This window comes from Coniosporium apollinis (assembly GCF_000281105.1).
Source record: "Coniosporium apollinis CBS 100218 chromosome Unknown supercont1.23, whole genome shotgun sequence".
Classification (NCBI taxonomy): domain Eukaryota; kingdom Fungi; phylum Ascomycota; class Dothideomycetes; genus Coniosporium; species Coniosporium apollinis.
Genome location: NW_006913285.1, coordinates 243,956 through 269,386, shown reverse-complemented (window position 1 = coordinate 269,386; position 25,431 = coordinate 243,956). Strand labels below are relative to the sequence as shown.

General features: G+C 55.2%; 5 protein-coding genes and 3 non-coding genes across 8 annotated transcripts; 4 read left to right on the top strand and 4 right to left on the bottom strand.

The window, feature by feature from the left end:
- Positions 1-1,282: 1,282 nt before the first annotated feature.
- On the bottom strand, positions 1,283-2,950 carry W97_05066 (uncharacterized protein; the record flags this gene model as incomplete). The annotated part of the gene is made up of 1 exon (XM_007782951.1): positions 1,283-2,950. One exon carries the CDS (start codon positions 2,948-2,950, stop codon positions 1,283-1,285), a length of 1,668 nt encoding a protein of 555 aa, XP_007781141.1.
- Positions 2,951-6,284: 3,334 nt separating this feature from the next.
- On the top strand, positions 6,285-6,679 carry W97_05065 (uncharacterized protein; the record flags this gene model as incomplete). Its single annotated transcript, XM_007782950.1, has 3 exons — positions 6,285-6,311; positions 6,382-6,399; positions 6,467-6,679. The coding sequence occupies 3 exons, from the start codon at positions 6,285-6,287 to the stop codon at positions 6,677-6,679; spliced, it is 258 nt and encodes an 85-aa protein (XP_007781140.1).
- Positions 6,680-10,317: 3,638 nt separating this feature from the next.
- W97_05064 lies at positions 10,318-10,458 on the top strand. Its single transcript has one exon. It is a non-coding gene; the product is annotated as a tRNA-Val (tRNA).
- A 118-nt stretch (positions 10,459-10,576) lies between these two features.
- On the top strand, positions 10,577-10,686 carry W97_05063. The gene has a single exon. It is a non-coding gene; the product is annotated as a tRNA-Met (tRNA).
- Positions 10,687-10,781: 95 nt separating this feature from the next.
- W97_05062 lies at positions 10,782-10,880 on the top strand. Its single transcript has one exon. It is a non-coding gene; the product is annotated as a tRNA-Val (tRNA).
- A 9,113-nt stretch (positions 10,881-19,993) lies between these two features.
- On the bottom strand, positions 19,994-20,786 carry W97_05061 (uncharacterized protein; the record flags this gene model as incomplete). Its single annotated transcript, XM_007782949.1, has 2 exons — positions 19,994-20,244; positions 20,282-20,786. The coding sequence occupies 2 exons, from the start codon at positions 20,784-20,786 to the stop codon at positions 19,994-19,996; spliced, it is 756 nt and encodes a 251-aa protein (XP_007781139.1).
- Positions 20,787-20,950: 164 nt separating this feature from the next.
- Positions 20,951-21,766, bottom strand: W97_05060 (uncharacterized protein; the record flags this gene model as incomplete). The annotated part of the gene is made up of 1 exon (XM_007782948.1): positions 20,951-21,766. The coding sequence occupies one exon, from the start codon at positions 21,764-21,766 to the stop codon at positions 20,951-20,953; it is 816 nt and encodes a 271-aa protein (XP_007781138.1).
- Positions 21,767-22,606: 840 nt separating this feature from the next.
- Positions 22,607-22,815, bottom strand: W97_05059 (uncharacterized protein; the record flags this gene model as incomplete). The annotated part of the gene is made up of 2 exons (XM_007782947.1): positions 22,607-22,659; positions 22,710-22,815. The coding sequence occupies 2 exons, from the start codon at positions 22,813-22,815 to the stop codon at positions 22,607-22,609; spliced, it is 159 nt and encodes a 52-aa protein (XP_007781137.1).
- Between the last annotated feature and the right edge of the window lie 2,616 nt (positions 22,816-25,431).

The window sequence follows — 25,431 nt, the reverse complement described above, 5'->3', positions numbered from 1 at the left end:
GATGGTGAAAGTTGTGAGGGAGATGGAATGGGGAGAGGAGATAGACCTTTTATGGCATTCTGAGCGCGCTGGACCGGAGTCGAGTGGCTGAGATAAGGTGGATCGCAGCTGTGAAGGTAGATGCTACGACTATTCACTGCTCGAAGGGATATACGTATAGAAAGCCTCGGCTGGTGGTGTTGATATTTACTTTCAGCTGTGACTGGACTATAGCGCCGTGTTGCTCGAAGTGACTGTGTGAAATTTCCCGGACGCACAAACGACAGTCTCGGAAACCAGCGCGCGTCCTCTCCGCCAACTCAACCACAGCGCAAAAACCCTCGAATCGAGAATTCTTTCGAGCCTTCAACAAGCCAAGCAGAGAAAATGGCACGTACTACCACCCCGATTCCCAATCATCTCTACTCCCCTGGCTAGCTTAATATGCCACGAACGGCGCAATCCATTTGCCCTACCAAAGGCACTCCTTGCAATCCATCAACCCACCCCCCACTTCTCCGCCCAACCACAAACGCTAACTCAACCCCCCAGGCCAGCGCGCCCCACCACTCACCCTCCATCCACGCCGTACCCTCCCCCCGCACCCCCAACAACCCCACCTACCACCCACTCAAGCTCGAAGCCACAATCGCATACCTCGTCGTGGACGAAGCGACGGCAGAGCGCGTGCTCCATCTGGCGCTCGCGGGTACGACGCTTCCAACACCTAGCCATGATCCCCGCTGATGTAGTATCTCGTGTAGCGAAAGCGCGCGTGGCGGCGGAGAGGGCGGCGGCGGAGACAGCGGTGCGGGCGCGCGGGGGGGAGGAGTGGGTTTCGCGGGTGATGGCGCTACTGGTGAGTAGTATCCCCATACATTAGATCTGCTTGCAGGATTTCGGGTGGAAGTTGATTCGGGTTATAGATGAAGAAGTGTTCGTGCGGGTCAGGGACCTGAGGCCCGGGCTTGGGGTCTTGGCGATGGCGGAGCCGGCGCCTGGCCAGCCGGGCCAGTTCCTGCTTGTGCGCTTGGACGAGCGGTTGCGGGCTGATGGTGGGGAAGTAGAGGCCGTTGAGCAGCAGTAGGGGTGTCTTTAGAATTTGCAGATTTGAGAATGAGAAGCACTTCGGAACACTGGGACATGATGTGATTCGAACGTGATCGCGATACTATGGATGCTACGGAACAACGATGATGGTATCTCGCGCACTAAACTCATCGTAGAGATGTAGACTCAGACTCATGACAAAGGAGATAACGAAAACGAAGATCCACGACCCTATGTCGGCCCCCTGTCACCTCTAGTACGCCCTCCCAAAAGCCCAGTTTCCACTCCCGCCACTTCCCCTGCTGCCCCTCCCCCGTCTCTCCTCCCGTTCCTCCTCCTCGATCTCTCCCCTCAGATCGCTAAGGCTCTTCCTCGTCCCGTCATCGTACTCCATGACGTCGCTGAACCGCGTTCTGCGTGGGCTGCGGCTTGGCACCTCGGGCGGCGTGCTATCCCTCCGCAGCGGGTGCGGACGCTCGACGATCAGCGTGTCGTCTGAGCCGCCGGAGGCGTCGCGGGAGAGGTGTGCGGGCGCTGGCGCGGAGGTCGTGAGGGGCGGGAGGGGCTTGCGCGGGACGCTGAACCGTCTCCCCTGTTCATCGAAGCTGGGCCGCTGCTCGTCGAAGTCTCTGCCGTAGGAGTCGCGGTCTGCGGCGGTGCGAGTTTCTGCGCCTGAGAGGCCTGCGGCTGCGACGCCGGCTGCGGCGGCGGCGGTGGCGATGTTGGGGCTGCTCCGCCTGCGGCCTGTGCCGCTGAGCCCGCTGCCCTGGTCCGCGGGGCTGCTGGTAGCGTAAAGCCCACCCGAAGCCATCGGCGAGCTGGTGCCGTGCAGTTCGCTCGGCTGGCCTATCCCGTGCAGCTCGCTCGGCCCGCCGTTGTCGTATTCGTCCGTGTGCGCGCTGATGTCGCGGTTGCGGCCGCCTGCGCCGGGCACGAGCGGCACGGTGCCCGGGATAAAGACGTCGTTGAGGTTGGGGCTCACGGTGTTGTCTCTCTCGATGGGCGAGACGAGATACTGCGGCTGCGGCTGCGGCGGAGGCTGGGGCGGGAAGTAGTCTTCTGCTTCGGAGTAGTCGGCGTTCGGGTTCGCGTATGCGGCGTAGGCGCTTGGCTGGGAGAAGTTGGTTGGGCCGCCGGCGGTGGTGGCGGTGCGGAAGGGGCTGGAGTTCCGCAGCGGGCTATCCGAGCCTCGTCGAGGCGGCGGTGGGACAGGCGCGAAGGGGTTGGCGTGCACGGCGGGGTGCCACGTGTTGAACGTCTCTTCTGGCGGACTGACCCTCCGCTGCGGCGGGCTCGTTCTCCGCGAGGGCGCGAAGACGGGGTGGTCGGATACCGTGGGGCCCTTCATCTGCGTCATCTGCGGTGCGGCGACCATTACTGGTGGGGGCGCAGGGCCGATGTGGTCGTGGTGATCGTGCAGGAGCGGATACTGCGGTTGCGCGGCTTCCGCGTTCGCGCGCCATGCTTCTACGGAGGCGGAGGTCGAAGCGGACGTGATCTGCGAGCCTGCTGTTCGTCGCCTTCGGCGGCGGCGAAGGCAAAACCAGAGGAGGGCGAGGAGGGTCAGGAGGAGTAATGCGCCCAAGACGGAGCCGAGGATGATAGCGAGTTTGTTGGGGCCGCTGGAGGTCGCTGCTGCTGCTGCTGCGGAGGTGCTTGCTGCTGCGGCGGTGGGAGAGGTGGATGTCGCGGAGCTTGAGGTTGTACTTGAGCTTGATGAGGTTGATGTTGCGAGTGTACTGCTGGAGGACCGTGATGTGCTGGTGGGTGTGGGCGAGCTTGTGCGGGTCGCTGCTTCGGAGAGGATTGAGTTCACATCTGAGGCTACTTCTGTGTATACGGGTGCGAGGACTGAAGTCGCCGCTGTAAAGAGCGAGACGGCGTCGGAGAGGAGGTTGTCGAGGGCGTTGGTGGTCGCCATGGAGGCGACTGGCTCTCGTGCGACAACAGAGCGATGGGAGCGATTGGAGCGGATGATGGATTGCGCAATCAGACAACAGCGACCAGAGTGAAAGTTGAGATGGAGAACGAAAGAGACCGAGAGAGTGGCCGGGTAATAAGAGAAGCATCGTCACCGCCGATCAGGTCCCGCACACCAAGGTTTCCCGTCGTGCTGCCACAATTATCGCACTCGACTGACTGCGCCACAGACCAACAGCCACAGCGTGGGGATGATCCCGTTGTCCAGCCACTCAGGGACGGCGGACGATGTTGCCATTGACCTCATGCACGACAAGATCGCCAGCGCCAACGACGTTTGGGGGCTTTCGCTCCGGGGACTCCCATGCAACGGCCTGCGATTGCGGCGCACAGAGCAAGGGAGCGAGTTCTGGAACACGAATCGCGAGATGCGCACCAATGGCAGGTGCAGACAAACTGCGACTGAGCCACAGGTCTCGGTAGGGCTACGAGGGACTGTGGCTTCTGGCCTTGGGCTTTTGGGGCCTTTGTGGAGAAGACCAGCGAGACAAAGCCCCCGCATGCAACGTTTGTTGATATATTTAGAACTGTGCTCTACGGGTCTTTGCTGTGACCAGAGCCTCGAGACGGTGAATAGTGCTTCTGGCCTCTCACGTAGAAAGAGAGCACTTACAGTCGAGGATGCGACTCAGGGGATACTCGAATGACGCAATACTAGCAATCCACTCGCAAAACCTGCCAAGAGAGCCCTCAAAGCAAGAAAAACACAGGGCTCGTATGGCTCACCACCTGACGGAGAGGGCTTCTGGTTCCCTCTAAGCCTCTTGCGCTTCTATGCTCATGGAAGGAAGGTTGGAAGTTGGCAGCGTTTGAAGATCCTCATGCGCGGGATGACGTTCCGTTCGCTTCAAGTTCTTGGCATAATATCACGTGACGATCATCAAGGTAATACGACTCCAAGCCAGCTCAACCTCCACTTTTCCAATACCCAGATCATCCCGCAGTTCTCGCACGCGTAACTCTCATTGGCAACGAACTTGATGGTTGAATGTGTGCAGCACGGGTAGCCTTTGTCGCGGTGGTAACAGCGGCGTAGGAGCTTCTGCAGAGACATGGTGGGCGGCAGCAGCCCGAGCGGGAGAGAGAATTTAGAGGACTTCTTCTGATGTAGATTTGATAGATTAGCGACTATTATTTGAGAAGAGTTAGCTCGAGGGGAGGGTTTGCAGGACGTTGATTCGCGAGGAAAAATCTGCGAAGACGGCCCGGAAGGATCTTACGACGTTGGTGGTGAGGTCTTTGGAGTATGGTGTTCGTGATGGCTTAGGTTGAAGATCGTCCAGTGACTTTTGGAAACTCGGGTTTTGACTACACGATGTACCGTGAGCTCTGCGCTCTATCCTCTTGTTTCTTGAAGACCAAACGTACCAAGAAGGTGGTGTTGACGGTGCTTGACTATAGACACAGAGCAGTGCCGGGATTATAGGCGTGCCAGCAGAGATCGGCAACAGAAGCCTCAAATAGCTGGGTAGAAGCTTCTTTCACTCCAGTAGGATGCGCTGGGGGTCACTTCCCACCGCCAGATTGAAGAGAGTGGCATCGTGATACAAGAACCGCTTCGAGAAAAACAGATTGTGAGAGATTTTTCATTGCTGCTAACACTGCAACGCAGTTCTGTTGCTGTCCGCCAAAGGCTGCTCTTCGTTAAGAAAGTCTTCCGACTGACCCTGCGGTAGTGAAATGAAAACTTATCGGGCACTCAAGCTCTCACTTGGACACGATTCTAGGAGACCATCGCTCAATTCATTTGCAATCGAAGAATTTCAAGGACTACGCCATTATGCACCTAATAGATTGCCTCGGCCGAACGGAATTTATCCTTCTCTCACGTGCTCCTCCTATTGTCGTTTGCAGTTGAACTCCAACTGCCACCAACACTATCCCCCCTCGGAAGCACGCTCCACCACATCACACAACTTGAAAAAACTCCGAAACGTTTTTTGCGCCTTTCCTCCTCAATCGATCTTCTTACTCGTCATATAATACGACGATAGAAAGTCTTCGTTCCTACGCGATAGATCTTGAACTCGTCGCCTCGGTCGCAGCTGGTACGTCTAAGAATCTTCACAAGATCTCTTTGGAAGATGGATCCCTGTTATTAACCCTCATCCCAGGACTACCTAACGACCCAACCGCATACTTTCCGCTCGTCTGAGAAGATGGTTTGCTGTCCAGCCGCAACGCTACCGCTCACAACTCGACGGCGCCATGTCGCCACACGGCTCGTCAGCTTGCAAGAGTGGCAACGCTGGTCATCTGGCCAAACCACCCCACTTCCACGCATTGCTCCCACGATCTTGGAACGCCGCCTGGCATGACCTTACAGGAGCGCTTCTATCGTGATCAGAGTAGGTCTCCGCAAACCCGACCCCGCCTCAGTGTCGCAAGAAGAAATCGCCCACTTCCACACATTGCTTGAAGCGGCTCCTACGCAATGCTCGCCGTCGAATGTTCAGGTTTGTCTATTCGCCCTACGATATCACAAGAGTACGACTGACGAGACTGGAACTGCAAGGCATGGCGTTTGAAGAACACCACACCATCTCCGGCAAGGATTACAGCGCTGGGCAAATGTTTAGCGCTTAGTCGACGCAATCGCACTGCAGGTCGATCGTATGTAAAGACGAGCCAAGGTACAGCAAGATGATGTCTGAAGGCGGCGGCGACACCCAGGAGGCTAAGCATTTGCTAGGTACTTCGACGTTCACCAAGATGGTGGACAACACCAATTCCAATCCTTTCAACAACAAGAGGATCTTCAACGCTCTACGTAAAGCGGCTTAGAGTCACACCCTGTTAGTCGAACAGACAAGGATTGCCGCTTCTACGAACCAAAGTGAGAAGCCCGCTGAGCGAGACCGGAAAGACAAGTCGAGGGGGTGATATTATGGGCAGCCTTGTGGTCAGCCTTTGGCTTATCCGCGTCTTTCGTGGACACAATGACTGGCGAGGGGGGCAAAGCTCGAAGGACGAGGGCCAGACGGAGGCGTCTACACATCCTCTACCTTCTGAATGACCTGTTGCACGACACCAAGTTTCACAGCGGCACTCCCACAGCGCATATCACCTTTACGACCAATCTCCAGCGACACGTCAACGCTCTGTTGGCCGAGACTATTCCCTTGAGTCTGTCTTCTCCGCAGCCGCAAGAGTTGGTGGCTATCCCATCCCTACACAGTTTTATCACTGCATCACTCCTTAGCCGGAAGCACTTCTCGTCTACCGTCCATCACCAAAGCCACAGCAAGTCACGGGACTGTCCGCCATCACCGCCAATGGCGCCTAACAAGTCACGCTCGAGGGTCCGCGCCGCCATTCGACCAGCAGGATCAGCATCGCGACAGCATACTACAAGACATGGGCTATCCTCAGGCTGACGAGCGACTGCAGGTACATGTGACCCTCATCAATGATCTACACATACAGGTGGGACACAAGTGCTGACGTTGACGAATAGTTCCCCTGCAGCCGTATAAAGCGCCACCTGCGAAACATAACGCGCAACCGGACGCACATCAGCGCGAAAGCCTCCATCTACCTGACCACGGCGCTCGAGTACCTGACAGCCGAAGTGCTGGAGCTGGCGGGCATCATGCCGATGGATCTTAACAATGTCGACGGCTCGCTTATTCAACGTCAGCTATGTTCGTGGCGGAGCTCACACTTCTGAATTTCGAAAACGTCCATACCGAGCTTGTATCCGGGGATGATCGGTCCCCACCTCTATCGTCAGTCACTCGGCTTCTCGCGCCATTCCGACTACCCGTCATTCACGACGGCTGCCCAACAATCAACATGGCACCCATCACCAGCTCCACTGGCCGGGGCGGCCTCGGCTGGATCATTGTCGACTCCCTCAACACGATGGTCTTGATGAACCTCACGACGCAGCTCAAGCACGCGCGCGACTGGCTTGACCACCATAATGACCACGACGTCAACACGTTTGAAACGAGGATTCGTATCCTGAGAGGCCTTCTCTCCGCCCATCACTTGTCGATGCAGCTTCCTCGCTACGCTACAAGCGGCGATGCAGCTTCCCGAAGCAAATGCACGTCACGATCATGGACGAGAACTGATACTTCGACCAGCAGGAGCTCAAAATCCTCTAAGACTTCGATCCAGGATATTCAAACCCGGTCAGCGAGCTGGTCTTCTTCGTGGAAGAGTTTTCCAACCCTTTGACTCGTGTGGCGAGGATGTCATGACGGCTCCTGGGTGGCTATGAATGGACGACCGGTCCGTGTTGCCAATAAGTCGGACTGGAATCCCGTATGCAAGCATCAGCCTGAAGACCAGGAAATTCGGCAGGATCTCCCAGCGAGAGCTTGCAGGCGGAGAGGCAGGAGCAAGAAGCTCATGAAGCAAGAGTTCAAGGTCTTTAGAGAGAAGCGGACATAGAAGAAGGAGGAGAAGCAGAGGGCGTGGTTGAGAGATTGAGATCTCTTGGCAATGTAAGACCTCAGGCGCTCCCTGAACTCTACCTGGAGCAAGCGAGCGATTTCGCCGACTGCCGCCTTTCGACCTCCAACGCGGTGAGTGCGCTCAAGGCTCAATCATCACTGGACCTTGCCAGCCAGGTTACTCACCTGGCGAAGGAGGTGGGCACAGAAGGATGATTGGCTGGCTAGGCCTCGCATCCAGGTGTCAATGGCATATGGGCCGAGCTGACCGCGACTGCATGGTCCATGCCCACAACGCCATCCCCTTCGTCGCATTCTTCATCCCCTACACCACGACGCTCTCGCTTGACTGGCCCTACGTAGCGCGCATCGACGTGGATCCAGTCTCCATGTGCGCGGCAACAAAGAACACGCCAGGAGCGGCATCAGCGGTATGTGGGAAATCCTGCCTCATGAATGAAGACTTCGCCAGATAAATGCAGTCACCGGCGTGAATGGAACCTCACAGAGTCGATAGCCCGGCTGGTCGACTCGAAGGCAATGATTGAGCGTTGGTCTCGATCGCGCTCAATCGAAGCCAACGACTCAGACCGTTGCGGTCCTCTGCGTGCTGGCTATGGCCCGCTCTTTGACGACTGTTGTAGACGCTCACCGCTGCCTCGTGACTACTACAACCTTCTCTTGGCTCTTCGACAGTAAGCTTGACCACGCGGAAAACTTGGTCTCGCCGGAGAATGCTCAGACTGTGTGGTTGCCAGAGTCGTCAGTCTTGGCTGTTCATCAGGCCTGGGAGATGGAACTCGTTTGAAGATTAAAGACGCAGATGGCTACAACCATAGCGAAGATGGCAAGAAGCCGCGACAAGATATTTCCGTTCAGATCTCTGACGCACGGCGTCCTCTCTCGCAACTTGTGCCCCAACACTCCGGCAAACTCGAACCGGATCCACCTCTCCACCAATGGATTCAAGCTGCGGACCTGCTGTGGACCCTTCACCTTGGTGCTTGCCGCTGGCGCTCCTGTCTTTTGCGCCGCCGCTTCTGTCGTTGCGTCTGGAACTTGCACCGTGAGCAGATTAGAACTGGCATTCATGGGAGCGGCCTGAGCGGCTTCCAAGCCAGTCTTGATACACGCGACGAGAAGAAGGCTTGGAGAGTCAGCGAGATAGGCTGGCTTGATACGGCAGCCGACGGACAGCGATGTCGCGAGCCATGATCTCGTGACAAGTCAAAGCATACAGGAAAGAGCAACGCTGTGGGAGTTTTGCATGAGCGCCGTCGCGAGGAGGCATAAGGTATTGACAAGAATGGCATCCTCCAAGCGTCTAGTGGTGGCGCTGGCACCGCGATCTCAGACACCGCATCGCCTCCGCGTCCGTCTCGCATCCACTTCTAACTCAAGCGCGCACCGCACACCGTCCAAACAAACACCTCACAGTCAGCTCTCTTCCGTCGCCGCAGAAACCCTCCACCGGCGCACCCGTCCCTTTGCCCACGGTCCGTCTTCCAGCCACAGATGCTTCCAAATGCACACCCAACACTGTCTGACGTACCACGACAACAAGCTCAGTAGCTGAAGTGCCCTTCTGCTCGCAGCTGAGCTCTCACTCATGGTCCGCAGCGGCAGCGGCAGCAGCTGGTGCCCCACCACTACATGCAGTCAATCAAGTCGCTCAGGTACAGACGGACATCCTGAAGTGACGGAGGCCGGTTGCAAAGCCCGATACCTGATGATCGCGCTGTCTTGGTCGGCACAGCGCACCGCACACTGAGATAGCTGCCCTGGTGCAGGCTGTGAGTATTCGCTGGTGGGCTTCTCCTAGGTAATGCTCTGAGCGATCCGGAGCAGTTCGCATCTAGTTTAGGCGGTACGACAGGCCGCGAGCGGTGTCTGTGTTTTGCTATCATGAGAGTGTAGTCCAGTCGGAAAGGTCCGGTGTCTTAGGCGAGACCGAGAAACACCTGTGAGTTTCCCGATGCCGTTTGATGCTGTATCAAGCACCCGACAGCACAGCGTAGGTATCTTCAAGGTTTTCACCCACGAGTCCAGCGAGCTGACGCATCACAATAGAAAACCGGCGGAAGATCGGGACGTCCAAGAGGCCAGCAACTGTCAGCGTCTTGCAAGTCGGTTGTCCGAATGCCGAGAGTCAAGACGGCGGCAGCAGTCCACGGATCCATCGCAAATCGTTCCCCCGAACTCGCCATCCAACCAACTCCCCCCATGCAGCCGCGAATGCCTTCGAACCACAACGCCTTTTGCAGCAGGCAAATACAAGGAAGTTGCTGAGCGGCAAATCAGTGTTGAACGTCCCTTGAGAGCTGAAGGATGGGTGGAAAGAGTCAGGCAGGCAGGCATGCGAGCAACAGCGGAGGAGGATTTGACATTGAGCTGCGCGGATTTTGGAAGAGATTGAGCGGCTGGAGGCTGGAAGCGCTGAGTGATCGGATGATGTTTTCTCGAAAGCTGGAGTTTTGACATGCCGCAAGGTTGGTTGGAGGTCGTTCAAGCGGCGAGGTTTTCGCACTCAATTTCGGATAGTAAATCGTAGACCGTAGAATCTGCAGAGCTGCTGTGAGGCTAAAAACGAAGATTCTGAAGAAGTCGTCTTGGAGCCGTTTTCATAAACTCAACACCATGAAAATGCATCGTGACCGTGATCATGCTGCAATTTGTCAGCTTCAGAAATGCAATCTCCCCAGAGTGCTTGTTCTCACCTCAATCTCAACACCATGCCAAGAGACCGCCGTGCCCCTCCAACCCACCACCTCAGACGAGACGACCCCCAGCGCCCATGGATGCCCCTCCCCACCATACCTCACCACTCATAAGTACCCCCTTCTCCACTACAGCCAGCAATTTCACAGCTATATCAACACAAAACTCCACTCTCACATCCATCAGCGGCCAGTTGGTCTAACGGTATGACGTCCGCACCACATGATGTACGATAGATGTCTGGATACGTGTGCAGATACGTGTTTCGGGTATGTATTGGTACGTGTGGGGGACGCGGAAGACGGGGGTTCAATCCCTCCACAGGCCATTCTTTTTGGCATTTTCGTCCTCCAATTTCCCCAAGTCTCCTGGTAGTCGCCTTTCTGGTGGCAGGCGGCGGCGCGGGGTGGTTATGTAGTGCAAAAATGGGTGTGGATATGTATGAGGGCCGGTTGGTCTAGTGGTGATGATGTCCGCTCCATATGTTGTACGAGTAGGTGTGCGAGTACGGTGTGTGGGCGTGCGGAAGACGGGGGTTCAATTCCTCCACCGGCCAGTTCTTTTTAGCATTTTGCGCGTCCTCCATTTTGCACGGTATGGTGGCGGCGCTGAGGTTATCGAGTACGAAGATCGGTACTGTAGAACGTATCGGGCCGGTTGGTCTAGTGGCAAGATGTCCGCACCACATGTTGTATAGTAGTGTATAGGATGTGTGCGCGGAAGACGAGGGTTCAATTCCCTCACCGGCTATCTTTTTGGGGTTTTTTTTCAATTCGCTTCAGTGGAGTCCTGACATGGCGACGGCAGCGTAGGCCTATGGAGAGAGTTGATGCCACGATAAATAGAATGATGTTGCTGATGCTGAGTCCTGGAAGACTGGATGGAATGCGGAGAGGCGAGGTCGAGCTGGGTGCAGTGCATGCGTGTGCGGAGATCTCCGTTCCCCGTGGGTGGTTGGGTGCTCTCCGCCTGATCATACCTCCTCCGTAGCACGTGACCGTGGCGATGTCTTCTCCGATGCCGCACGCTCGGAGCCATGCGAACTTCCTCCCGTTGGCTGGGAATTGCATCTGGTACTCTCGCTTGTGAGCCTCTTCGTGCACATGGACAGCTTAGGCCACTTGTATCGGAGGAGGCAGAGGAAGCAGACAAGAAATAAGAGAACGGAAACGATGATAATAGACTGGACGGCCTCGCGACTTGCCTTGCTATTTGTTGACTCGGAAGACATCTTGACCGAGATATCGAATTGAGTAGACTCAGAGTGAGAGATGTGGAAAAACTGGTAGCAATCCTGAATCAAAAGGGGTAGCGGTTGGAAGGTGACTGTCAAGCAGCTACGCACCAGGATTGCGGAAATGCTGCTAAAGAAACGAGACAAAGACTCAATAGAGGGAACAAGGTGAGACTGTGGTTCAAGAATTTTGTCCTGTGGAAGATTAAGTGTGGAAGACAAAAAGAAAACGAAGAAAGCTGAATCTGACAAAGGAGACAACCGGAAGGCAAGCCGGGCATAGTAAAACAAATGAACGCAAGAGGGTAAACGTGGGTTTGCTAGCGAGGGTTGCTGGAGACGGTCAACGCGAGGCAACTTATGGGATAACGCACGTAAATGGTAATTGCGGAGAACGGATGGCTGTACTTGAGAACAGCAGTATACTTTGCGAAATCCGTGAGGCTGTAAGCGAAAATTAAAGATATTGCAAGTTACTCGGTAGACAGCTCTTGTTCAATCAACGAGAGTGTAATCAATGACATAAACATATCTAAAGATTGACAGACCTACCTAGATGTAATACTTGTAAAAGAGATAGCAGGAACGAAAAAACTCCGAGACTGAGATGCTACGATAACGAAGAAAATGAGGACCAAGAATCCGGATGGAACGTGAAAAACCTGAACAGAAATGACTGCGAGATCTCGTACAAACCGTGTGAAGGATGGGAATGAGGAACCCCTATGCATGACTTGGGAGAGACTGAAGCTTAGGAGAACGTCACGTGACAAACTTGATAGGGATGGCAGAGTAGAAAGAACGGATGAAAGGACACCAAGAGAAATAGATATCAGGATGATGGGTTGGGGGAGCTTTCTCCGCTGACTGGGAACAGGCATTTCCAAACTTGAGTGGACTTTGCACAGGAAAGGGACTTCGAATGGGAGGCCACGTGACATGTCCGGTTTCGCGGACTGCTGACAGAAAAAAAACATTCAGTAGACTTTGGTTCAAAGGGATATTGCGCGGACTTTTCTGAGACTGTGATTGGGAGATAGAATTCATTTTGAAGGTGGGGAACTGGAAAAGAAAGACTGAGTGTAGACTGGTTGCTGATATGCGAGCATCTCAAAGGTAGACTCAGAGCAAAACTGCAAACACTTGGCAAAAGAACGGAGGTCCGCAGGAAGAAGATATTAGAGAAACAGAAAAGGGTCAGATTGAATTTCATACGAAACAGGGCGAATAAGAGAACGCTCAAAGAGTCGGAATTGACTCAAGAATGGAGCGTTGGGAAGAGACAGGATGAAATGATCTTGATTTCGGTGGAGAAAGGAGAGAAAACGTATTGACGAGGTCAAGTGAGGGAATACTTGGACGAATAAGGGACACGGGCAAGAGTTGATTGTGTTGGGAAGGGCAAAGACCATGAGATTGAACGGAATACGGAAAGGAAGTAGGAACGTGGTCCGATAGGGACGCTGAACCGGGAAGCGGATGCGTGCCGGCGAGAAAGACTGCAGATAGCTAGGAAAGGCGTCGAACTTGGAAGTTAAGCTGCTTGCGGACAGATGAGACTTAAGCAAGGAGAGGACCGGAGGGACGACAGCCTGGGACTTGGGCAGAGAGAATCTACGAGCTGAACCATGAAGCACAACGACATCGATACTCTGGCAGATAGTGTGAAAATGCATCAATCAAGTGACTTTGGTAGTTTCAAGCAACTGAGGCGATGAAGAAAAGACCGGGCAGAGAATTCACAAAGAGATGCGGAGGATAGACATATTGCACCGGGAGAAAGACTGTGGAAGATCTTGAAGGCGGTTGGAAGCTGAATTGCTTGAGGGAGATTTGATTGAAAACCATGACAAGGTGGAGAGAGACGATGGATACCAGGCTTGACTGGAGGAACCGAACAGTAGAAGTATCAAATCCGGTAGTAAGGAGACTTGGATGGCTTGAGAACGTACGAGGCCGGAGATATCATAGAGCGTGAAGGTGAAAACCTGAAAGAGGATGAGATGGTTGAACGCCGACCCGCTTGAGAGAGAGATCAACTGACCAGAAACCGAGAAAGGACGCAGGAGATAATGACTTCAATAAGAGAAGTTGAGAGCAGATGCATGAAGCAACTCGGACGTATGAAGTAAACCAGCACTGATACTAAGATGAGTGTAAGAAAGGGGAAGTGGAGAAACCACGTCACGTGACACTGACTGCATGGAGCAATGAGAACTTTGGTGAGTGGGATTGGAAGAGGACGGACAAAGCACTTGCGACTGTGGACTTGAACATGGAGAATGATGTGAACAGACGCGGCGGACATGTCAAAACTACTAAGACAATGCGATGAGAGGTCGGGAAAATCAAATCACGTGACTTCCGGGATATGTAGTTACAGAATCGTATGAGAACTTAGAGGGTATGACAGAGATGAGTATGAGGTCCGGTTTTGACATGAGAGTGAGTACGAGCTGACTGATTGAGTGAAGAGATGCGAAGGCTGAACACGCTCAGACCAAGAAGACGGAATATTGTAAGACACATGAACAGCGGCTGGTACGGAGAAACATGGGAAGACTACGACACGAGACATTGACTGAGGTAGAGAGGTGTTCGACTTGCATGAAGACGGCGCGAACAGGACAGACCTGTAGCGTTGATCACTAGAATGATCGGAGGAGATTGGAGAGATGCGGATGTATGACACAAACCCTTCAAGCGAACGTGGTAGATCTTTGAGACGAGAGCGCGGGAGAGATGAACGACGATATGCGTAAGATCTGAAAGGCTTGAAGAAAAGGAACGCTTGGGATGTACGGGAAGTCGTGACTGAGACCTGGCAGCAGATGAGACAACTGAAGCAAGGACAAATGGATTGAAGGTTGTACTGGTTGACCTTGCAAGACGAGACTTGATTGAGAATGTGAGGAGGTAGGGGTGTTTCAGAAGGAAGGACTTCGGTAGACGGAATGACTGAGTAGATCTGACAGGACGAACCCGGAGGGAAAGACTTGAACGTGACGCATGTGCGCATAAAAGGAGACTGATTGAGACGACTGAGGTGATCGAGGTGACTGGAAGACTGAATGACTGAAGATGAGCGGTGGCATTGGATGACGGTTCGGAGGCTAGAAGAAAGCGCTAAGCGGCAGCGGACTTGGAAAGATCTACGTGAGCTGGTGAGAGACGGCGAACTGGAAGAGGGAAGAAGGAGATTGGTTGTTAGCAGAAGCAGAACAAGTCTTTGAAATGGGAAGGATGACTGGGTTGACTGGTGGCAGCGCTGAAGTCTGGCGGTGAGCGGCTTCAGGCCGAAAGTCGGGCATGATGAACTGCAATACCTTTTGTACGGTAGAGAGACGATAAGGAGACTGAAGAGGCTGTGATCCTGAGGCTCACAGTGTAGAAGGATGATGGCGGCGGGTGTGGGTTGGTGTTGAAGGAAAGTGGAAGGCGAAAGATCCGTCGCGGCTTCCTGGAAAAAGAGAAAGTGAGAGAACACCTCACGCTTGCCGCATCACGGTCGTTGTCACCTGCAGTCAGCGGAAAAGACTCTCCTCAAGAGCTGAACGATGAGCTGCTAGTGCTTGTTGCTATGCTGAGTGTGCTAGCGTGAGCGCGTCGTTGGTGGAGGAGTGTACAGGAAGGAAACAAGGAAAGAAGGCCGCTGTCGTGGTTGAAAGAATGGTGCGGAGCTCGGTCCCACCTTCCGCCGCCATGCCTTCAAGCCGCAACACCACCACCCACGCCAGGAGCACCCCTTCCATACCTGCCATCTCTCTTCCAATCCTGCCAGCAAGGCTTGCAGAGGTACCGGGACCTAAGTGCAACTCCTGCTGCCAACTCCAACCGCCGAAGTCCGGCTCGTGGTGCCGAAGATCGAAATACCTCCGCAGCAGGGAGGCCCGCCGACTCACCCCCACAACGCCTTGCAACACCAGCGGCATCATTTAGTGCTGCTGAAGCTGGCATGAGCGAGGCGTCCGAGCGCGTTAAAGCCTATGCTGACATGGAAGCGGGTTTGTTCTCTCCCTGAACGACACCGAACAGGCTCTCCTGGGCACCGAAGTCAGCATTCTGCCACACCGTCCACATGTTCGTTCAACGTGACACCAAGCAAAGCCGCATATCATGCCCCAGCATCTTCTACGAAAGCCTCCGAACGCCGGCTCAGAAACTCTCACTCGAATTTAGCCGTTGGAAGCAACCAGCGGACGACCCTTTATACACGCCGGCAGCCAGCAGCGCTTCAAAGCCAACAGGCAACTACGCAACATGATACAGCAGATACAGGCATAGCAGATGACACGAAGCCTTCGAGACGAATAACTTTGGGGCCGGGACCGTGACCCTGACCCCCAGCGCGGCGGACGAAGCCAGCGCGAGTCAACCCGCGAACAAGGACAGACACACCATCGCATCCGCAACAGCAGCCGCAGGGAATGGAATGAATAACAATCGCAATGATAATCTTTCTGGGTGATGGCCGAGTAGAACAATGGAGCTGGTGCCTAAGCAAGAGACTGAAGCTAGACAGCTATGACGGCCTCGCTGTCGCCATAGGCTACAAGGAACAGCCGAGGCGACTAAACACACGGTACCCATAGATGGTGCTCCAAGAAGGACTGCTCCAGGACCCAGGCCAATCTTTTGGTGCTTGCCCCTGGCTGAGCCATCCTCGCGACCACCGGGGCAGTACAGCTTCAGGCCTTGACCAGCGACAGCAAGGCCGCCGGAGAGACTCGCAAGCAACGAGAGGGCAGGCAACTCCTGCAAAGGGGCTCTGACCATGGCGCTGACGCGCTCGTACCGCCCTTCAAGCGTGCGCTCCTCGCTGACAGGCTGTTTCGTGATGTGGCCTCAGGCATCCGATCACGTGACCTTCCTCAGCTGAGGAGGCATGCACGGAAGAGAAGAGACGAGAGACGAGAATGGCATAACAACGAAACAATGCGCAAGTAAAGACTCTTGGAAAGTAAGAAGCAGTAAGATGCACATACCTTTTCCGGAATCTTCGCTCGCACCGCCGCTGTCGAGACTGCGCAAGGCACGCGAGATCTCAAGAGCTGCCATTGTGAAATCTGCTCTGCAATCAGGACATATATTAGAAAGATCGGGGTGCCTCTGTGGACTTACCCACTTCGCTCCCAGCACCAACACATCCTCTGGATGGGACTCCTCCGTTGGATACATGGATCATCAGAAGTCAGTGGAGCATATCCCGTGCCGGTGTTGCATCCCAGGGGAAATGATTTTCTGCGCTCTACCAGCCCTGTATCTGTGAGCACAGGATAGATGCTGTGCTTGTAAGTGTTCCATGGCATCATTAGTCTTCGCGGCATCGAGAGCCTCATATGAAGGAAAGTATTTTCATTCTACGAATTTCGTATGAATTTTCCTTCCTACTCGCCTCCGCTGCGTCTCTCCGCCGTTGGCATGGCTTTTCTCCCAGAGTCGGGTTTCCTCATGCGTGCTCGCCTTAAGTCCAGCTCTTTTTGTATTGTTCTGCTATGCAGATGGCATTTTTCAGCTTCCTTCCCTGTTGGTAGATTTTCCATATGTGCTCGGTGCTTTCCGTACGGTCAAGCCGCTCAGGTTTCCAGAGAAAGCCTCTCCCATCTGCGAGATTCGTTTCAGTGTTACTTTTGACTCAAATTCATGACATTCTCACCTTCTCGTCTTGCAGCTCCCTCATTCTCCGCCAATGGCCGAGACTGACACACTTTACCTTGTCACGTGACAAGTTATTCTCCTTCTCACAGCCTTCACGGCTCAGAGTCCTAGGCGCTGCTTTGCAGCTTGCCTCTCCGTGTGTTTTCTATGGCGATGCCATCCCCACTTTCCGCTCAAGAGTCTTTCTTTTCATCCGGCACCGGCAGGATTCTCATCCTTCCTCCGTAATCATGCTTTTTTCCGCTCCGCTCAAAGACGGCCAATGGCCAGTAAAATTCAAGTCTTCCTCATCGTCCTCAAACGTGTCCATCGTCTCATTTTCTGCCTTTCTCTTTACTGCGTCCCGTAGTGTCTGATTTTGTTCTTCCCAATTTGCAAACTCCAAGTCAGTTAAGGACATTGTCTGCCTGGTCCAACGCCGGAGCAAGACAAATAGCTCGTAACAACAACGTCGGCCTCACCCACGCACCACTGTTGACGTCTCCACCAGCACTCCCGGTAGTCGACTTCGTCCATCATTGATCCAGATACGATGGTCATGATGTCGGGCTCTCCAGTGTTCGAGAGGGCGCGACCAGACCAAGTATCGTCTGGTCTCCTGGCCCGCACCCCCTTTGCGCTTGTGATTGCCCGTGGAGTATTGTGACGGGTGCGCATGGCCAACGTCGTCCATCATTGACTCAAAGACGATGGTCACGTTGTTCTGGCATTTCGTCGTTGTGGGACTGAAGACTCATCCAGTCGTAGTGGTCTTCGCTGACCTGGCGCGCGGAAGCCTCCCGGCGGCGGAACCGGCATGCCCTATGACGGCGGCCCAGCATTGGTAGCATACCTCCTGGTAGCAGCATGCCTCCTGGCGGTGGGAAGGGCATCCTTTGCGGGGATTTGAAGGGGAGCAGAAACACTGAGGCAGGGCGATGCGGCGCGCGGCGGCTGCTTGTTGAGGGATGCACACGTCGGGATTGTTCGTCCGCAACGTCCCATTGGAAATGCCATCAGCAGTGTCAGGCCGTCGAGCAGCTGTACCCATGTTCCTGCATAAGAGCTTTCAGTGTTCCTGGTCATCACACACGACATCTCGGCTCCCGGCTCACCCTGATATTTCCCTTATCCGCCTTGCACCTTCTCATGGACGCACCGAACTGAGACTAATGTTGCCGAAGGTCGTCGTTCTTTGCTTGGACCGCACCCTTCTGCCTGAGCAGGGCGTGAAGTCCGTTACGCGGCAGCTGTGACTCCAGTCCATGGATCCGATTGTTGAGGCGCTCGGTCTGGTTCTTGGTCCTCTCACGGATGGCACGCTGGGCTTCTCGGTCATTAGCTTGCTTGCGGGCAAGCTGCTCGGGAGTGAGGTTCGCGACTCCGCGGGAGGAGAGGGGGCCGGACATTCGACGTCGCTTAGTAGATCTCGCGTTTACTTGAGCGCGCCCCCTCTCCCCGACCGCTTTCTCAAGGCTCAGCATGTGGCTGGAAGCACAGGTCAGTGACACTAGCCAACATATCCGGCATCTTGGGTCCGGCAACTTACCTGGCCGTTCTCCATGATCTCGAAAAGAACCCTAGACGGAGCGGGCAAGCTGCATAGCAGATAGCGGGCCACGGAGTAATCACCAGCAGGCCGACAGCCATAGCCGCCCTCATATCCTTACGATCGCATGTAAGAGACCGCGGAGAGTGAGCTCAAGTCGGCTGGATAGGTGGGGAACGGGCATCGCCGGAGTCAGCGCCGTCGTCCTAAACAACAGCTGGCTCAACCGAATAAATACTGCTGACTTGAGCCGCAGCAGTTTGGGCCTTGTCGTTCTAAGTCTGACCAGCGATAGATTGAGAGTGAGGCTGAGCTTCGATAGCCTGACCGCCAACAGACTGAGCATCAATTGCCTTGGTGGTCAGCTGGTCATCAGTTCCCTAGGTCGGCGGATCATGGCCGAATGGACCTTCGCCTCGTGCTGGGGTGGGCTCCTGGCCCTCCTTCCGCCAGGGACGGTGGGCGGCCGCACAGTCGGCTGTGACAACTCATGTACGGGTCTGGTTCATAAGTGGCACGAGGTGGAGTGCGGGCGTCATATGCGTCTTCGCGGTACTGTGGAGGCGGGCGGCCGTCCGTACCCTTCGTCGACCGGAGGAGGGCCACGACGACCGAACTCAATTCATTGCCATGGACCGTCTTGCTACTCGGGCACCAACACTGCGGATCCTTAGCATGTAGCGATCACGCGGATCGTGGTAGCTATGAATGACGCGTCAGCACCCACATATGCAAGGCTGTTCACGGAGTCCCCGCGCAAGGCGTCAAGTCAACATACCTCAGAATATCATCCCTTGCGTGCATACGTGGATCAATTCCTGGATCTCATCTGGAGCACAGACCCGAGCCAGTCTGCCGGAAAGTGGGAAAGAGGCAGTCCTTTGAGTGCCGCCGACTCGGCATCTGTCCGTTGGATGGCGTGCCGTGCATCAGCTGAGGTGGCGGTGGTGGCACGAAGCTATGAAGAATCGGGAACGGAGGGCCCTCTGTACCCAAGCCTATGTTCTGGAATAGTGGGGGAGGCGGAGGCCACCACCACAAATGGTGGTTTCGTGGCAATGTCGGCGTACTGCTCGCCATTGAGCTCTCGGAACTGCTTCTCCGCTGCCGCCTCTGCGTAGGATCTCAAGTGGGAGTGTTCGCTGTATCATCATACCCATCAGCATATCATTCTCTTTGGAAAATCGGAAGAGCAGTTTGGAAGTAAGGAGCAAGGCAAGACTACGGACCGGATAAGTGAATAGGCGATGCAAGAACCCACGCCCGTACCCAAGCTAACAACCTTCCTGTACTGCCTCTCCAGCTCGCCATCCCTTGCCTTGAGTGCCGGACTCTTCTGCAGCTGGCTGCTCTTGTTCGCCGCATAGGCATCCAGTCTGCTGCGCAGCACGGCAGACGAGGGGAGAGACTTCAGCACCGGCTTCCGGGGGTTGTAAAGATTTATCAACCGCTTTCAAAACCGACAACCTGCCACAATGAGGTTGACGAGGTTCTGAAGGCTGACATGGTCCTTATGTTCCTATCAGCGGGTTGTTGGCCTGGTTGAATATCCGAGTCGGACGGGCGGTGTCGAGCCGATGTCATCCATTCGGGCATGAAGTAGCTCCGCCCGGCTGCGAGACCGATGTGGAGGATGACGTCCGGGTTGACTTGAGTGATGATCTGCGGGTCTTGCTCGAGCACGGGGTTGTAGGCTACCTTCATTGGGGAAGGACGGACTGCCAGCCGTACCCAGGAAGGATGTCCGGCTTGACCTGAGCCATGGTCTGATGGGGAGGCACATGCCCCCATCGAAGACACGGGTCGTCATTGCGTCAGACGTGTCCTGAAGGTCTGCGCGCTGTGGCAATGTGCTCGATGTGCTTCCCAAGGATCCAGGCGAGACAATGCATTGGTCTGCGACTCGGCCTTCGTGAGTATCTTCGGTCGCAGTCTGAGATAGTCCTGTTGTGGCCGATCTGGACTTAGCCATGGAGGCGGCAACCGCCACACTCTTCATGCCTAGGGCTGGTCCACTCTTCGTCAGCTCTTGCTGCATGAACATTGTGGACTCTGAGGAAGCTGGAGTCTCGATCTGCTGTGGCTTGGCTGGGGTCATCTCCGGCGAATTGTACGTGGCAAGACCTGGCAAAGGACCCTTCTTGGGGCTTGAGACCCTCAGTTGCGCGAGCCTGGTGGAGAGATCTGCCATTGAATCGTGCAGTTTGTGCAGCGAGGACGTGCCCTCATCAGCCATGGTGAATGAATGAGGTTCCGATTTTATCATTAGCAGCCGTCGGGGTACCATTCCTGCTGTGTCATTCCGGAGAAGCCTTCCAGATACTGTTGAGGGCATGCCGCTGCTGGAGACACGGTTCATACCGAGCAGACTGGCCAGGCCATCTCAAAGCCGAATGTTTGCTACCGCGAGTACGGCGGACTGTAGTTGAGGAGGTGATGGGCCGACCGGGGCTGCTTAGCGATGAAGTCCGTTTTGGGTATCAGCGGCCCTGCTCTTTGGCGGCTGACCCCCGCCATGTCTTCCGGCTGTGGTTGCGACTGGGCCCTGAACGGGCCGCCGGTGCTGGGGAGGCCGTCAAGCGTGATCTGGAAGTCTACGCCGCGTCCGGAGGGGTTCGAGATAGCGATGAAGACGCCGCGCACGTCTGTCGTCGCGCTGTTGGGCAGTCTCGCCTCGTAGGATGCCCAAATGGGGTTGTTGGTGACGACTTCGGCATCGTCCAGCCATGGCGGAACCGCTGTCCCTGAGGAAACATCCGTCGAAGTACAGATTTGGACCAGACGAGCAACCGAGTAGTCCACGGCCAATTCTGGGAAGTCCTGCGGCGCAACAGAAAACAGCGCCGCAGGCTGACTGAGGAGATATGCTTCCCTTCCCAGCGGTCGGGGTATCATTCCTGCTGTGCCATTCTGAGGAAGTCTTTCAAGAGCCGCACAGAGTCTGAGATCTCTGATGCTCTCCATCTCCTTGAGATTCCTAGCAACCTTATCGCGCGGTGCCGAGTCTGTTGGCGCAATACGAGGGTCTCTCCCGCCTAGCATCCTCGATGTAGCGACGATATGCAAGTTGCATTTTTGGATCGACTGCATCGTGCTCGGTGAGAGGGGCCAGAGTCTGTCATACTTGTCACTCCTGTTGTCGATGGGGAGATTGAAAGTAGCTTGTCTGCACAGAACCGTCATGAACTCGTCGTAAAGCTGACGGTTGACGAGCATGATGCTATTTCGTGTGGGAACTCTGGAGGCCTGCGGTATCGCCAGCGTCTTTGGCCGCAAGATCTACGCGAAACCATGAGCGAGACCGGGTGTCCACGTGGCTGCGACGGTTGGAGGTCATGGGCAAAGGACCGCCAAGCCTCCCAGGTCTTACAGAGAATCGATCTCTCCGTACTCGTTGTGATTTCCAGATGTGATGGGTACCGCCGGAACGTATCTATTGGCTCCACCTCGGATCCTGCCAACGCGCGACAAGCCCATGGGCCGAGCGCCGAAGGGTTTGAGGACGTAAAGAACTCCATGTAGTACATGAAGGTGGCGGCGACGAAAAGGAGGGGGCCGAGGAGACGCTCCCTGAGCATGTTGGAGCGTCTGGACTTCGCATAGAAGGGCTTGTCCTTGTACGTTGGGAGCTCCATGACAAACCCAGCTGACGATTGACGAGCATGATGCTGTTTCGTGTGGGGACTCTGGAGGCCTGAGGTGTCGGCAGTGTCCTTGGCGGCAAGACCTTGCGCAGTAGCACCTTGAAGTGGTCGTACACGCGTTGATAAGCTGCTCTACGACGTGTGGCGATGGAGTGAGGCAGGAGGTGTCTTGTCTTGCTCCTTTCTGGACGCATCGCCTTGGAACGAATATCCGACATCGTATGACGTCTTATCCTCCGTGGTCTCCGCCTGGATATACTGCCCAACAACCATCGAAGATTCGTTGGCGGAGAGATGCCGGACTCCAAACGCTTGCTTCTTAATGCCGATCAAGGCCATCAAGTGCCTGTCGACCATCCCCAGCAACGATCGCCAAAGACGTGTTAGCTGAGAAACGTTGGACTCCAAACGACTACTCCTCGGTGCGCATCGAGCTCATCACCTCCCTGTCGAACCGCGTGAGCACTGTATTGTCAGGTTAGATCTGCCTCCTTTCATGGAGATTTCGAACTCACGGGTAGAGTCCAGCTTGCGAAATTTAGTTAGCTTCGGATCCTCCGTCTCGTCCTCAGTCTCGTCCTCAGTCTTGCGCTTGAGTGGCTTCTTGGGCGTTTTTGGCATCTTTGGCGTGACGGGCGTAGTATCTGGGGTTTCGTTCGTCGCGGCAGCAGAAGTTGCGCCATCACCCCCGACCCCACTAGTGGGGACGCCAGCGTTGTGTCCTGCGAGAGTCCAAGTGTTAGCCTTCACACCATCACAATCCTGAGAAACTGACTTACACACTGGTGGACGCGTCCACCAATAAATCGGGGGTAAGCCTATGCCGAAAGCCGCCCTCGGGGTCTGCATTGGCCGTTCGGCAGCGCCGAACAGAAACCTGATCCCAACTTCCTTCCGCTCGAGCTCCTCAGCCACGAGATTATGTCCTCCATCCATACTGCCGCCGTCTCCAACCAGGGACTGCTCGTTTCGACCGGAACGGAAGTCCGACGCACACGACCTTCTGGGTGATGTTGGTGTGGGTTGATCCAGTACGACCAACGCGGATGCGGACGCGGTCTTCCACCATGTGGTGTTTCCGGAGCTTCAAGCAGCTTCCCGTTGGGGGACAAGTCCATTCCACGCTGGTGGTGGGGAACCTAGGCCCAGCGTGTTTCGCAAATGTGGCCTCCGCGTTGTGCTTGCGGTCGGGATCAACCGACCGGGCCTGAGCACAACATGAGCGGAGCCTGTTGTAAGCGATGGACTTGGACGGTAGCAGGCGAGTCCCAGCCATGCTGGTGAGAGGAAAACACCTTTCCAGTATGGTACGCAGATCTTGGCTTCTGCATCTTACTCGCGGTCGGGATCGACGAGGACCAGAGCAAGACATGTGCAGAGCCTGTTGTGAGCGAGGGACTCGAAGGATGGAGGACGACTCGTGTGGAACGGATCGTAGCGGTTGTCGAAACCGCCATGGGTAGACCTGAGATCAAGATCTTGTCAGCAGTTGTGAGTGGAGACAGCGATGATGAGACCTACCAAAGCCCAAAGGCTCGAACAACAGCCGCCCAACGGCCCTTCCAATTACCCCCACTGAGTTCCCCAAAAGACTGTCCAACCAAGACTCGATCTTCCAGACATGGCAGGGATACTGTTTGCTAGAATTAGTGCTGTGGCTAGGATGAGGAGGGTGAAGCACAAACCTTGCGAAGAATTGCGAGAAAAATTTTCTCCTGTGTCTGCGTTGGGCGCCAGTAGTCAGACGGTGGGTGGTAGTTGGGAATGACCTTCGTGGCCTTCTCAATAAGCTTGTGGCGCTCTTCTTCCGAGCGCTGACATGGAATGTCAAGACCAGTTCGGGCTTGTGTGGCTTGTTCCTCAAGCGCCTCGACGGACTTCAACCAGTTCTCCGCATCAAGAGTGTCTTTGAGATGCGGAAGGAAGAGAAGGAATCTTCGCGGCTGGACTTGCAGGATGGGATCCAACGATGACCAGTAGTTCCTGAAGTCCACTTGGTGTGCGACGTGAAGCGGTTGTAGAAGTAGAAGGCTTGTGCGTTGGCGTCCCAGATGGGCTCACAGCCCTCAGTCGGCAGGCTTACAGTCCAGCGACTGCGGCAAAACTTGGAGCATCGCGGTAGCGGTAGTCACGCGTGTTGACACGGCGGCCGAAGTTGTTGCATTGCGGCGGGGGCGAGGGAGATCTGGTCCTTGTCAGAGAGAACGTCTGCAAAGATGGCACTGGATGGCAGCTTACCTGTCGCCATCGGCTGGGACGCGCCGACCCTACTGAACTGTCGTCTCGTTGCAACCGCGCATTTCGGCTGTTGAATAAGTTGTTCCACGTGGTTGAGCTGGTGTATGTTACTGCATGCGATCTCAGAACGAACTATTGGATTGGCGCGGCGGCGTCGAGCGACGGCTCTTGATGTCCTTTCATGCAACGGTGGCTCGACTGGACTCTCAAGGGCGCCGAGAGTGCTGCTTGTCAGGTCGCGCATAGGCAGGTCGTAGTTGCTATGAGAGGTAGCCACGATGCGGCTGCGACAGAAGGCGAACAAGAGCGTCGACCACGGCGGCAGCGGCTAGGTTGGTTGACCTGGCTGCCAGAATGACACCGTTCATTGCAGATCTGGGGCGCACTTCGCAAGTGATGCCTAGGGTTTTTGTCAGTTGGCGAAGATCTCTGCTAGGGCGAAGTAGAGCGGTGGTGGATGTAGAACTTACGAGTTGCAAGACTGGAAGATCTTGAGCTTCAGTCGAAGATCTAGTGCTATCGTCAGCACCGAGAGATCTTGAACCAAAAGCAAGGAATCAGAGGTCAAGATGAAACTTACCGGCAGGCCACAGTATCCTCGTTCTTGCGGGCTTGCTGAAGTTGGCGACTCTTAGGATGTGTGTCGTGTTGATCCAGCAGGGCAGAGAGCCGTGTATAGATCAGGCTCCCTTCGACACGCTCGGGTGACCCTACTCAGGCGACGACAGCGATGGACGGATAAACGATGCCGATATTAATGCGGGATGATGCTCATTGTACGTGTAGGAAAGAACAGGAAGAAGGGTTCTCGTCCGAGTTATCGGCTGCCAGTGGATGGTGCGATTCGCTCGACCTGATCCAAGGAGCACAACTCAGTACCGTGTTCAAACGATAGCAATGCAAGCTAATGCGAGTTTCCATGGTTCGATGATCTTCTGTTGAGAGCACCTACACCTTGCTCAGCTTATTGGAGAGAGGATTCCTGACTGCTCGACGCGT